The 13,227-nt window shown below is 60.6% G+C and overlaps 5 protein-coding genes across 5 annotated transcripts; 2 read left to right on the forward strand and 3 right to left on the reverse strand.

The window, feature by feature from the left end:
* Positions 1 to 4,485: 4,485 nt before the first annotated feature.
* PLICBS_002092 (uncharacterized protein) lies at positions 4,486 to 6,090 on the forward strand (the record flags this gene model as incomplete). Its single annotated transcript, XM_018321724.2, has 1 exon — positions 4,486 to 6,090. One exon carries the CDS (start codon positions 4,486 to 4,488, stop codon positions 6,088 to 6,090), a length of 1,605 nt encoding a protein of 534 aa, XP_018179203.2.
* A 1,200-nt stretch (positions 6,091 to 7,290) lies between these two features.
* On the forward strand, positions 7,291 to 7,864 carry PLICBS_002093 (uncharacterized protein; the record flags this gene model as incomplete). Its single annotated transcript, XM_065599952.1, has 3 exons — positions 7,291 to 7,488; positions 7,588 to 7,775; positions 7,828 to 7,864. The coding sequence occupies 3 exons, from the start codon at positions 7,291 to 7,293 to the stop codon at positions 7,862 to 7,864; spliced, it is 423 nt and encodes a 140-aa protein (XP_065456024.1).
* A 421-nt stretch (positions 7,865 to 8,285) lies between these two features.
* On the reverse strand, positions 8,286 to 8,859 carry PLICBS_002094 (uncharacterized protein; the record flags this gene model as incomplete). Its single annotated transcript, XM_018321726.2, has 2 exons — positions 8,286 to 8,370; positions 8,426 to 8,859. 2 exons carry the CDS (start codon positions 8,857 to 8,859, stop codon positions 8,286 to 8,288), a joined length of 519 nt encoding a protein of 172 aa, XP_018179205.2.
* Positions 8,860 to 10,849: 1,990 nt separating this feature from the next.
* On the reverse strand, positions 10,850 to 11,797 carry PLICBS_002095 (uncharacterized protein; the record flags this gene model as incomplete). The annotated part of the gene is made up of 2 exons (XM_018321727.2): positions 10,850 to 11,391; positions 11,476 to 11,797. 2 exons carry the CDS (start codon positions 11,795 to 11,797, stop codon positions 10,850 to 10,852), a joined length of 864 nt encoding a protein of 287 aa, XP_018179206.2.
* An 805-nt stretch (positions 11,798 to 12,602) lies between these two features.
* PLICBS_002096 (uncharacterized protein) lies at positions 12,603 to 13,052 on the reverse strand (the record flags this gene model as incomplete). Its single annotated transcript, XM_018321728.2, has 1 exon — positions 12,603 to 13,052. One exon carries the CDS (start codon positions 13,050 to 13,052, stop codon positions 12,603 to 12,605), a length of 450 nt encoding a protein of 149 aa, XP_018179207.1.
* Between the last annotated feature and the right edge of the window lie 175 nt (positions 13,053 to 13,227).

Here is a 13,227-nt window from a genome sequence, read left to right on the forward strand (position 1 = left end):
AGAGAGAGAGAGGCGCTGCTGCTGCTGCTACCGCTGATGATTAATAGGCCATTATGAATGCCCTACGCCTGCAGCAAGATGCCCTGCCTGTTTTGGGTTTATAAGCAATGGCGTCTTACAACTCGCTATTAGTCGCCAGGCTGACGGGCGCCAGCCGGGCAGGCTTGTGGCTGCCGCTGGCCGGCCTGGCTGGTTGGCCTTGCGCCCTTGGAGATGGATGGATGGCATGGCATGGGCATGGCATGAGCGTGGCTGGCCCATGTGCCGTACAGGCCGTCATCGTTTATTATTATCCCGTCCAGTGACTGACTGGCGAGGCGCCCCTCGCCTAGACGGGAGGCGTTCCGGTGCGAAAGTCGGCCCTGCGATGCGATGCCGGTGCCGGACCTGGTCGCCCCCGTTTACAGAACAGAACAAGCGAGACGAACGCAACAACACGACGACCAACGCCCCCCTGGAGAGGCAGCAACACCACCCCATGGAGTACTCCATACTGCCTCCATACGCATTTTCATTAGCTTGTTACTTCGTAGTCTGGGTCTTCTGTGACCGAAGCGCGACGGGGCACCAGGTGTCCGCGATGGAGTCGGGCGAGCTTGGCTTTCTCTCTCTTTCAACCGCACTGTTTCTCGCGCGGACAGCCGAATCGGGCACTCGCGCAGGCTTCAAATTTCCAGACGACTTTCAACCCGCTCGACTCCTGGGCCGGCTAGCAAAAAAACTCGCCAAAATACTCCATTTTGCTCCATCGTCGCGGTGGGGCCCCGAGCGAGCGAGCGACCGCCTCCTCCTCAGTCTTCGGCCGCGGTGGATCCCCCATGTTTCGCCGGCGGCGGCGGCGGGCGGCAGGCGGGCGGGACGCAAGCTAGGTTGACTCGACTCGAGCCTCAGGGCCCATGGGGAGGGGGAACGTACGTAGCACCAAGTTCCGTGAAAATGTATAATGTACCCGTAGTAGTACAGTACACGATGCGCTGTGCCTGTAAAGTAAATTACTGGCGGGCGGGCGGCTAGAATGCGATGCACGAGGCCGGGGGCACAGACACTGCCTAAGTTAGTACCTCGGGCAGGCATCGTTACGTTTCAATGCTCAACTCGTATGGAACGCGGACTTGTGCTGCCGGCGGGCGCGGGCTCCGATTCTCGCTCGCACCCTCGCTCGCTCGGTTCGGGCCTCGCAGTGCCGGAGAAGCATTCACGGGGTGGCTGCCTTGCTATCACAGGACGGTATTATGTGAATCGATTATTACAGTGCTCGGTAGTCCGGGGGGGTTCAATGGTATGGGCAGGGCGCATCGAATCGCATCACGGCCTGGGCTTGATCATGGCGTCGATGCGCCTGCGCCTGCGCGTGAAAGGCGGCGGAGAAAGACCGGACGGCCGGGCAGTCGGCCGAGACACCACCAGGGAGACGCCATGGATCAATGGCAAAGACGGCAGGGCATCATCATCATCATCATCGGCGGCGGCGGCGGCAGGGTAGCGTAGGTAGCGTAAAGTGTGAGGTGGCCGGTAGCGCGGGAGAATCCACAGCGGACACGGCGCCTGCTAGCCTCAGCGCCAGCAGGGTGCCCGTCGATGGCATGGCATGTCATGGCGTAGGGCGCAGTCGACATTGACATGATCCAGCAGAAAGGTGCGCGCCAGGCCAGCGGTGACGGACCGACAGCCGCCGCCGCGACGCCCATCAGCTCAGTCAGCAGCCCGCCGCTGACTGTACCGCCTAACTACGCCGCCCTCCCGCCCCTACGGCGCCGGCGAACGTGCCCTGTGCAGGTGGTTGCCAGGCGAGGCGGCTTCCGCTACCGGCGCCTGCCTGGGCTGCCACAACGACAGCACCAGCATCTGGGGCTCGATCTGGCGTCAGCGCCTTTCGGCTTGTCAATTGCATTTCCAAGCCCCAGCACCTGTTAGCGTCGAGTCACAGTTTCGCGAGCAGCACCAGCCAGCTACCCGCGCACGCCATCTGTCTGTGGCGCCGTAGGGCGCGCACGCCGGCACCCCGTGAATTCATCAGCAGAGCCCCCCCATCGAGGCTCCTCGGAGATGGCAGCCGTCATCAGGCCATGCCCACAACGGGTGTTTCCCCATCACGACGACGACAGAGAGCGCGCATGGATGGATGGATGGATGTACTGCCGCATGTACCATCAAGGTAGCGTCGCACGATGGCCCGACGCATGGAACGAGGTACCTCGCCTCGTACCCGAGATCCATCCATCCAGCCAGCCCTTGTGTACTGTACCTTGTGATGTATGCGAGATGGGCCATGGCATCACATCTCGTTAGGCCAACACTGGCAGCACATGGGCTGCGGGATCCGGGATGCAACGTGGCCGGCCCTCGCTCGCCTTCCATTGTGCTCCTCGGGGCGTTGTTGTTTGTTGCTCGCGCCGGCGGGCGGTGTCACGATTGGGCAATGGATGGAGCCGTGACCTAACGGCGCGATGCCTCGTACGTTGAATACCGCGAGAGCAGAGAACGCAAGAAGAAAAAAGCCGAGTCATTCCCGCCCTCTGGCGCGTGGGCAGGGGACGACGGCCGCTGCAACAGCACCTCCAGCACGGCGAAGGGTTCGGGGGGTGCCGCCCCTACCTGTAGGGGACCAGAGGTACGTAGCCACAGCGGGTGGTGGAGCGCTGTGAGACGAGAAACCTTTCCAGGGATGATTTTGATGCGCCAGCGCAGGTCAGGTCAGCCCAGCCCACTGAGCCCAGCCCAGCCCGGCGGTCGGTCGTGGCATCGAGGTCACGGGTCGCGCACGCCCTGTGGGAGGGTCAGGTACTCGACGCGCCCAGGGGAGGTACCCTCCACTCCCTAAACGCAGTGAGTCAGTACCTGCGATGGTACGTCGTCGGCGCTGGAGGAGGGCGGCCGGGGTGGCGTGCCTCTCTGCCTGGGCCCACCGCCCACATCCCATCCCATACGACGGGGACAGGCTCTCTGGCACCTGTTTGCTGGGTGGTGCTGGTGGGTGCTGAACCCTCTGCTGCCGCCGCCGCCGCCGCCGACGACTCCACCGCCCGCCGTCCCCGTCCAGGACGGCCGTCGACCGCCGCCCATCGAGGTGTAGGCGGGGTGTGCTACAGGTACCTGTCGCGGTACCCGTGCGGGTACTTGCACACGCCCTGAAAAAGCTTTCTGGCGGATACGAGTCCGGTACCTTCTCCGTCCGTCCACTCTTCCGCATCCGCCCATGACACACGTTGAACACGGCCCAGGACATATAAGTCGACGATGCCCTCCTTTTCCCACCCATTTTCTGATTCCACAGTACAGTAATACTCGCCTTACTAGAATCACGTCTATTTATTTTCGGATTTGTGGTTCTTTCTCCAACAAAGCCAGCCTCTTTTTTAAACGACACGCACGCCCACGCCCGCCAAGACACATCGCAAGCCGGGCAGCCATCCCACGCCTGGTCACACGCAGCACCACAGCGCGCCAGCCCAGCACACTCAGCTCCAGCCCAGCGCAAAACTTACACACGCCGCGACAAGACGCCGCCGCGACCACTTACACGCCACGATTGTCAGCAAGGCTTGGCCGTCTCGACCGACATCGACCGGCAGCTGAATTGGCAGCAGCACACGGCAACGAAACAAAGAAGGACGCTTTTTTATTTGTTCTCGTCTTTGTTAGACGGGAATACATTAGACGGGCGAATCGCCACGACAGAAGGAAAGGAGAGACAAGAAGGATTTTGAGAGGCGAGCACCGCACGGATTTAACAGGACAAGGATCGCCCAGCGCCATCCGGCACTTGCGAACCGAGCTGCGTCCCATCCGCCGTCACATCGCCCTCCGGTGCTCGCATCGAAAACCTGCAGCCCATTCGCATCTCGGCGATTATTGGCCCAGTTCGCCCAGACTTTGCCTGTGAGGTGAGGAGACGAGAGACACTCTCAGAGGTCAACCCCGCCGGCGCCGACGCCTGCAGCAATCACGCCAAGCACATCTCCGGCACGCTCTTTGGACGCCTCGCCCGGATCCCAAGAAAACGCCGAGCACGCAGAAGATTGGCAACCCTGGTCTCGTGCTCCTGCGCCCGCTCTGTTAGAGTCAGTCGGAGCCAAAAGTAGTCGAATCGACGAGCTGCCCGCCCGTTGGCCCTGATGCAACGCGGGACCAACTGCAGCTCTTGTTGTCGCCATCGCCTCTCCTCCTCCTCCTCCTCCCCGCGGACGACTCCAGTGTCCACCATCACCACCACCATCACCGCCAACGCCCGCACGAGCAGCGACTCGCTCCGCGGCCTCAACTACTCATTGCGCGGTTCCTCCCGCCCGACCTCGCCGACAGGCACATAAGAGTAACGGGTAAAAATCAGGGCGAAACTCGCTAGCACTTGCCTCGCCTGATTTTTCATTTCCCTCCTTCGGCGCCTGCCCGATCCTCGGACCCGCCCCGATCGGCCGCGCCGCCACTTACACCACCATCTCCACCACCCTCAACCACCCATCACCGGAAACAAAAAAAGACACAATGCCCCACCGCGTCGCCAACTTCCTGCGCACCTCCTCGGGCAGCATCCCGCACATCAAGCGCAAGTCCACCGCCAGCAGCAGCGCCTCGTCGCGCAACAACTCCATCTCCGGCAGCCCCTACGCCTCCGACTCGGACGAGCACCAGCACCAGCATCACGGCCACCACAACCACCATGCCGTCAAGATGCCCGAGCACCTCGCCGACGCCATCCGCAAGCAGCACCACCGCCTGTCGCTGCCGCTGCCCTTTGGCCGCTCGTCCAGCAAGGAGCGCAACGGCAGCCGCTCCGGCACGCCCCCGGCCTCTGCGAGCAGCCACCACCCCGTGACGCTCGACTGGAGCATCGAGAGCCCGCCCGTCGTCTACTACGGCTCCCCCGACGAGAGCTCCGGCGCCATCTTCTCCGGCCAGCTGTTCCTCGATGTCGCCCGCGATGAGGGCGTCGACGTCGAGTCCCTCACCGCCAGCCTCGTCATCCACACCGTCCACAAGCGGCCCTTCCAGGGCCACTGCCACGACTGCCAGCACCGCGAGACGCGCCTCGAGACCTGGGACAACCTGCTGGCCCAGCCCGTGACGCTCGCCCGCGGCCGCCATCCCTTCCCCTATTCCACCCTGCTCGGCGGCCACCTGCCCGCCTCAATCGACACGCCCGTCCTGTCCATCTCGTACGAGTTCCGCGCCGAGGCCGTCGTCGTCTCCTCCAAGGGCGCCCCGCGCACGCTGCGCTTCGAGCGCACCATCCCCGTCAAGCGCTCCCTCGCCGAGCCGCTCTACCCGCACCACTCGGTCCGCGTCTTCCCGCCCACCAACATCAAGGCCGGCGCCCACTACAACACCGTCATCCACCCCACCGCCAGCAACAAGCTGACGCTCAAGCTCGACGGCCTCATGACCCACAACGACCGCGTCAAGACGGTCGACCTGTGGAAGCTCAAGAAGGTGACGTGGCGCCTCGAGGAGACCATCAAGACGGTCGCCCCGGCCTGCGACAAGCACTCGCCCTCGGCCCCCGTCGTCACCCTCCCCAACCCGACCAACCTCAACGCCCACCCCGAGGACGACGAGCACCCGGACCTGACGACCCGCGGCGTCGTCCGCTCCGAGACGCGCGTCATCGGCGAGAAGCAGCTCCACGAAGGCTGGAAGTCGGACTACTCGGGCACCGACGGCACCGTCGACATGGAGTTCGACTACTGCGTCAACCAGTACGCCGACGCCGGCAAGCACCACCAGCGCGGCGCCCCCCGCGAGCTCAAGTACGCCTGCGACCTGCGCAACGCCGCCGACGGCACCGAGGTGACGCACTCGCTGCAGATCGAGCTCATCGTCTCCAAGGAGTACGCCCCCGAGGGCAAGCCGCACCTGGCCGCCCAGACGGGCACCGGCCGCATCCTGCGCATGCACTTTGCCGTCACCATGACCGAGTTCCCCGGCATGGGCGTCAGCTGGGACAACGAGGCGCCCCCCGTCTACCAGGACGTGCCGCCCAGCCCGCCGAGCTACACGCCCCCCATGTCGCCCCTGGTGCCGCCCATCGAGTACGAGGACCTGGAGGAGCTGTTTGCCCAGCGGGCGAGCGTCGAGCCCAGGAGCCGATGAGGGCGGAAGCATCACGATCATCAAAACAAATTCACTAGAGTGAGATGGAAAGGGGGAGGGAAAAAGGGGAGTGGAATGACGACGACGACACGACAACCTGCATAGCGCAACTCTCTTCTTCTTCTTCGCTTTTGTTGCTTTTTCTTTTGTCGGGCATGTTTCCGGAGACGATTGACGAGAGAAGAGGATATACCCCTGTGAAGCGTATCGGGTCTGCAACGCCGGACAGCATGGAAAGGGGGGGATGAGGATGAGATGCGGGACATCAATCATGACGGGACGGACGGACAGATGGGTATCATCACATGCATCAACGGCGTTTTTTTTTCTTTCACAAGGGATAAAAGGAGAGGAGACGAGACGAGCGACTCTACCTACCCCGGCCCCTATGGCTCGAGAGTACAATTAAGCAGTAATTCTGTATACCAGTATACTTACTCATGGGTGTGTCATCGTGCAGCGTGACTTGGATGTAGTTGAAGGACGGGTTGGATTCACGTACATACGTCCATCATGGCGGCGCAGCACGCCCTGTTCCACGTCGCTCCTCATGTATAAGCTGCGCGTCTCAGCGCTCACCGCTGATGCACTCAAATGAGCGTGGCGCAACTCTAACAGACGATAACGGGCAATCGGAAATGCAAAGTATGAGATCCTGCCATTTACATTACATCTTACTCCGGTGTAAACTAGTTACACGTCACCGACCAGCGCCGTCCTGCGTCTATTGCCGGTGCCGGTCTCTCGTACGCAGGCGCAGTAGTTAATCCTCTTCGGCAATTGAGGCGCCTCCTACCAAGGTGACTGCCTATATCATCGCCCGGCTTGTTTGTCCAGTTGCGATGTGGCTGTGGCTGAGTTGCTCGTAGCGTCTGCCTTTCAAGTCGCGGCAGGGCGGGCAACGATCATTAACCCCTGTCCGATCGGCGCCGTCTCGCCCAAACTCATACCATCCTCAACGGGCGATTCGCCCAGCTAGTGCCCTCTCCAGGCAGATAAATCCTTGGCACCCGATCTGGGAAGCTGGAAACCTGGAACACCACCATGTCGCGTCAGTACCTCGGAGAGCATGCGCCCCCTAAATACCCCAGGACGAGACGTGGAGAGCCAGATGTTGGACCTCCATGCTGACTGCTGCCAAGTTGCCAAGCGCTTTCTCACGAAGCTGTTCAAACTTGGACGGTAAAGCAACACGCGCCCATGATAGCCCAACGAGGCGATGCGGGCGGGGACACGGAGCAGCAGACCGGCGGCTTCCGGGTGCTTGGCTTCCGCTCGCCACATGAACGCCTACCAGCAGAACATGCAGCGCAGCTCGCGCGCCGCGACCGCGTCTTCGCACCAGACTCACTCGCCAAGAAGGGCTTCGACCGCAAGCCATGCCTCTTCGCCACCTTTGTACGTCTCCCCTGCGCAGAACCCTCCCTCCATTCAGCATCCCAACCCTCAAGGCTCCAACCGTTCCGCATGCTAACCCGCGACTCATGCTCGACTCAGATACTTTACTGGTTCGCGCTCCTCGGCTACTCCGTGACGGTGCGCGTCCTGGCCGCGCCGGGGGACCTGGACTCGCGCGCGCTGGGGTACATTGACCGGGCGCAGGACGTCGAGGTGTACTGCATCGTGACGTGCACGCTGCTGTTCTTTGCGTGGCTGGGGCCGGTTGCGGTGGTGCTGTTCCCCATGTCCGTGGCTGCGGTGGCGCTGTGTTGTGTGGAAGCGGTGAGGTTGTCCAAGGTGCGTACACGCTCTCGTCCTGTTCACGGGCCGATGACCCTGTTTATTGCCGGTGGGCTCACCGCGTTTAGATCTCGTACCGGCGAAACGAGTACATTATGCTGGCTGTGTTGGCCATCATGATTGGCTTGCCTGCGGCGGTGAATGCGCGGGAGGGGTGGGTGTGGTGTGCGTGGCGTTGGAGGAAGAGGTGAAGAAGTAGATTCCCAATAGATTACTTGTGTTTATGAAGCCATTCACTGCTGTGGTATCGCATGAGCATGCTGGGGCGCAGACTCGCCGGCTCTTGCATTGTGTTTCCCGCCCTGTCACCGTGGCTGTTGGAACTTGGGAGTACACTGTCCAGGCGTCTCTGGACGTGATGGCAGCATGATCCTCGCCGCATCGGTTGGAGGGTAGTTGATACCCAACGAGAAGAGACGCCGTCAAATATCTGGCTCTCAAAGGAGAGAATTACCCTAAGCGGCCTTGCCCTTTCCCTTGCCTCGGTTGGCCCGCGAACCTGAAATGGTCCCCTGCCATCCATTCTCGGTCGTCATCCACCTTGATCTCAAGTCAGTCAACACGTCCACACGCGCAACTCTATACCTATACTTACGCCGGAATCCCCGTCATACAGCGGCACAACCGCCTGCACTCCGCCTGCTGCGCCTTCGGGATCGAGTCCAGCAGGACATACCGCTCGCCGTCGCAGTGGGCATAACCGCGGCGCCGGCAGTGCTTTGGAGCGCCAACGTTTTCTTGGAACGACTTTCCGCACCGGATGTAGTAAGTCGGCGGATCATTGGGTCCTCGCTCCTTGCACAGGGCGCTGTTCTCCGAGTCTGTGTCGTAGCCGCTGTCGGCGCTCGTGTCTTCACTTGAGATGTGGCCAACTTCGGAATCGCCGCTCGAGTACTCGGGGCTCGCGGTTCTTGAGGGTCGTCCTGTGGCGCGCAGGGTGTTGGGAGGGCGAGGACTGGCCGGTGATGGATCTGCCAGCGTTGAGGAGCCAAGGAGGCTGGCGGCCAGGAGAAGGTTGAGAAAGTACATGTCGGCGCTTCAAAGCCCAGTTGTGTGAAAATGAAGCGCCAAGATGTGTGTTTGCAAGTTTCCTCAGTCAGACGGCGGGTGGTGATGGGCCGACACAGGCAAGAACCAGCCAGAAGCTCCTTGTGCGAATGAGTAAGAGCTGGTACAGGCTTATTTGCATCTGAGGCTAGCGTGTTAATGAAATCATGAAAGCACAAATGACCTTGCGAAATAAACGCGCACTACATGCGTCCCTACACACATCAGCAGCGAGCTTTGCCGCTGAGTATGATAATTGCCGATTGTTCCTATCCTCAGTCGCAGCTCAGGCGCACACTCAAGCCGTTACGTCAATTACCATGGCCCGCTGCTAAATGCCCTCCGCTGTGCATACAATTGGGGAAGAACTCTCCATGGAGACACACTGAGCACTGGGTGGGACACACGGGCTTCATTTACCTGTTGTCAACCACACGCTGGCTAAGCCCTTCCCGCACATTTCATTATCCAATCGCTGTGTCAGAGAGCACGGTCATCCTTGAAGAGCTTCTTCGCGAGGTTCGTGTTTGCTGCCGCTGCCGAGTGGTGGCTTACGAGGGCTACAGCACGTTTATCGTATGATAACAAGGCGAACTCGACTGAAGAATTTCACTTTTGGAGGCACATGAGATGAAGATTAATATAGTACATAATGTCAATATATTTCTCGTATGCTCAACTTCGCCGAAATGTGTTCAGGCATGTATCATGCCCCGTCGCTTACAACATTACGGCACTTGCTGCCAACCACAACAACAACAGGTCTGTGCTGCGGAATCGATGGCCAATTCGAGTGTCAGTGCCGTCGTCTGCTGTTTCAGCCACGGCTGACGGACCGAATAGCCGGTTGTCGAGACTTCTACAGCAAGCCTTCACTACAGAAAAAGACTGCCCTCGATTCGAAGACCAGTAAAGGGAGTCAAAAGACTCGAAGGTGCTACTCGTCAGTATAGGAGAGTATCGCCATCATCTTCCTGCCGAGCGGATTAATTGATACCCAGTATAAGAGAAGTTACTGGTAGACTCAAGACAATCAGTGAACCATAGCCTGTTTGCAGCGTGTGGCCAGCTTGTTGAACCCTGTTTCAGGATTCAGCAAGGACAAAGAGCACATCATATCCCGGTGTTATAGTTTGGTAATGTTTTACTTCGCCTCTGCCATGTAAATACTTCTGAGGCTACTAGTTATAACATCCGCTCCTTCGCTAATACCGTTAGCTCGTATCACTTGTGATCCAGCACTTTTAGCTCAAGCCGCCCCTGCGAAGATGCAGCTCTTTCAACTCACTTTCGTCACCGGCCTCCTCAGCCTTGTAGCTGACGCGGCCAGCATACCCGCGACCTCCCAGGCCGTCTCATCGAACCCCGTCAACGTCCTCGATAAGCGCGGCTACTTTGTCAGGTGCTGCCACTCCGACACTCCCTCGTACTGCCTCGCTCCCAGGGCCTCATGCAGGGGCGGTAGATACGTCGTCGATTCGTCCGTCGAGGCCGAGTGCAAGGGGACCTGGGCGTGCTGGTGCGACAACGATTCAGTCTACTAGGGTTGCGGGGAATCCCGAACGGATGCGATTCCAGGACCTTCGACACGAGCTATAGCAGCTCAAGTCATATCGGACGCTAGTTACGCAGGCTCAATTACACGGCTCGTGTCAACCAGGCCAATTATTGAATGGAGCTATGCAAATGGACCCTGGTGAAGAAAGACGTCCACTTCGTCTTCACTCAAGGTGTTTCTCTCGGCATAGTCGATAAATATAATAAACACGACGCTTTTACCAAGAATTACTTGCTCATTTTTGGTTGCGGTACACCACAAGTGGTGTGGGCAAGCGAGCCCACTGCGGAAGGCAGGTGATATTCGAATCGCCCGATCTCCAGCAACCAGCCCGGACGCCAACCTGAATGCCGCCGCGGCCATATCCGCGTACGCTAAACCTTTCCCTCGTATAGCAATCTGGTATTGAAACCCTCACCTCCGCTCATACCCCATCCCATCGTCATCATACACAAACAGCCGCAAAATCGCCTTTGCAACCTCCACGCCATCATGCTCCAGGTGCGCCGTCTCCGCCGCGCGGTCCGCATGCTCCAGGTCCTTGATCCCCCCGCTGTCGACGCGCATCTGGATCTGGCGGCGCACCATGTCCTCGTCAAACGCCAGGTGCGCCTGCGTGGTGAACAGGCGGTTGGGGATGTACAGCCCCTGGATGGGCGTGTGCTCGCTGCGGCCCCAGCTCGCGACCTCTGCGTCGGCGTCGAGCATCCCCCCGGGCGCGGTCGCGGGCGAGGGCGCCGCCACCACCTGGTCCTGGTGCATCTGGTGCAGGTGCACGTGCGGCGAGCGCGTCCGGAACAGCCGCTGGCCGGCGGGCGTGAGGTCGATGCGGCAGTGGCCCAGCTCCCAGTCGCCCGAGGGGGCGGGCGCGACGGTCGCGCCGAGGAGCCGGGCGAGCAGCTGGTGGCCGAAGCAGACGCCCGTGAAGTGGAAGTCGGGGCGCGTGAGCCAAAGATCTGCCATCGCGGGTTCGTTAGTCAATCAGCTACCTCGTAGGATGTGCAAGCCGAGGCATGAAGACACTGTTGGGCCAGACGCACCTTTTAGCAGGGCGAGCAGGTCGATGATCCACTGGTTGTCGCCGTAGGCGTCGTACATGCTGCCCGTGATGAGCAGCCCGTCGTGGTCGCGGAACTCGTCGACCGTGGGAATGCGCCCACCCTCCTCCGTGACGACAAAGACCTGGTCCGTCTGCACGCCGAGCGGCGGGTGGTGCGCGCGGCCGGCTTTGCTAAAGTGGTGGTGCACAATGGCGCCAAACGAGCCGCGCTCGCTCTCCGTGTCTGGGTGCGGCCGGTCCGTCTCCAGGACCATGAGACGCACCGTCGGCGAGTCAATGTCGGGCTTGTAGTGCTGGGCCATGTTGTTTGTGCTCGCCATGTTTTGCCCTGCGACTATCGTGGATGTTGGCGTTGGGAACACGAAGCGTTGGAGGCCGAAAGGTGATGTCTCGAATTTTAAGCATCGGCTGGGCCTGAGGGCCAAGACGCCAGCGACCAAGGAGTCAAGGACCAACGTCGATGCTTTCTGGCAAGCGTCTGGGGTCTCGTGGCTCTTGACGTCAGTAGGTCTTGGTATTCTGGGCCAGTGGACCCGATGACGGCACGGGGGCCATCGTCATGGGTAAGCTTATTCTTCGTTGTCCACCGTCCGGCGCCGGCCCCACACACCCGAGCAATCGGCGCCGAGCCAACGGGGCAGGCCGGACGGCAGGACACGGGACTTGGCATGACGGCCGGGAGTGCAGTTCCCTGCTTACAGCTGAGAGGGACGAACATAAGGCGATGCGTGGGCTACAGGCAATCTGGGTTGGAAGCGATGACTTTCCTACGATCGGCTCTTGTGGTGTTGAACCGTGGACGGCGTCCGAGGACATACATAGGCTGTGGGATCATCAACGGCAGCTATAAAGAGTGAATTGAGGTGTCGCGAAAAGGTCTTAACAGGCTAATGAGTGACAAGACTGATGTTGATAACATCGGGTATAGTAAATGGCGCGACACAACCGGGCTTGGTCGACATGTCAGGAAGACGGCGTGCTGTGTACATACAGGACAGCAAAACGGACCTCTTAATCTTGGACCTCTCGCCCTCTCCCACTACACGCACTCACTCAAAGTGAACCTCCGCACGATAAAGCACACTGCGGCCATCGCCTCCTTCACACCTAGTACACCGGCCACACGCCCCGCGTCATCACCTCAATCACATGCCCCTCCGCATCATGCACATAGACCGACCTCCCACCCCTCTCCCACCTCATCGTGCCCACAATCTTGACACCCTTGTCCTTGAAGTGCTGCTCCCACGCATCGATAGCCGCATCCGCCTCCTGCGTCGTCGCCGCCGGGCCGCACCCAAACGCGATGTGCTGCCCCAGCCCCGTCGGGCTGCCGTGCTTGGGGATCACGCCCCGCTCCGACGCGCGGTCCTCTGTCACCTTGGTCCGGTCGAAGAGCAGCAGCAGCGTGTCGCCGGGCAGCTGGAAGCCGACGCCCGCGGGCGCGCTGAAGAAGGGCGTCAGGCCCATGACGTCGCGGTACCAGGCGGCGAGCTTGTCCACGTCGGAGGTGTAGAGGATGGTTTCGACGATTTGGCCGAGCGGAGGGGGGGCCATGGTGGGTGGTTTGGCTGTGTATGTGCGCGTGAGGTTGGGTTGGTGGTGTTGTGGCGAGGATGAGTGCTGGCGGTTGAGCGTCACAGTTTGACCTGGATAACCTGCTGCACGAAGCTGGGCGACTTGTAGCGCCGAGATGATGGCACGGTGAGTAGGGAGGAAGCCGTGAGGTCTG

This window comes from Purpureocillium lilacinum, assembly GCF_023168085.1.
Source record: "Purpureocillium lilacinum CBS 284.36 DNA, scaffold_2, whole genome shotgun sequence".
Taxonomy (NCBI): Eukaryota; Fungi; Ascomycota; class Sordariomycetes; order Hypocreales; family Ophiocordycipitaceae; genus Purpureocillium; species Purpureocillium lilacinum.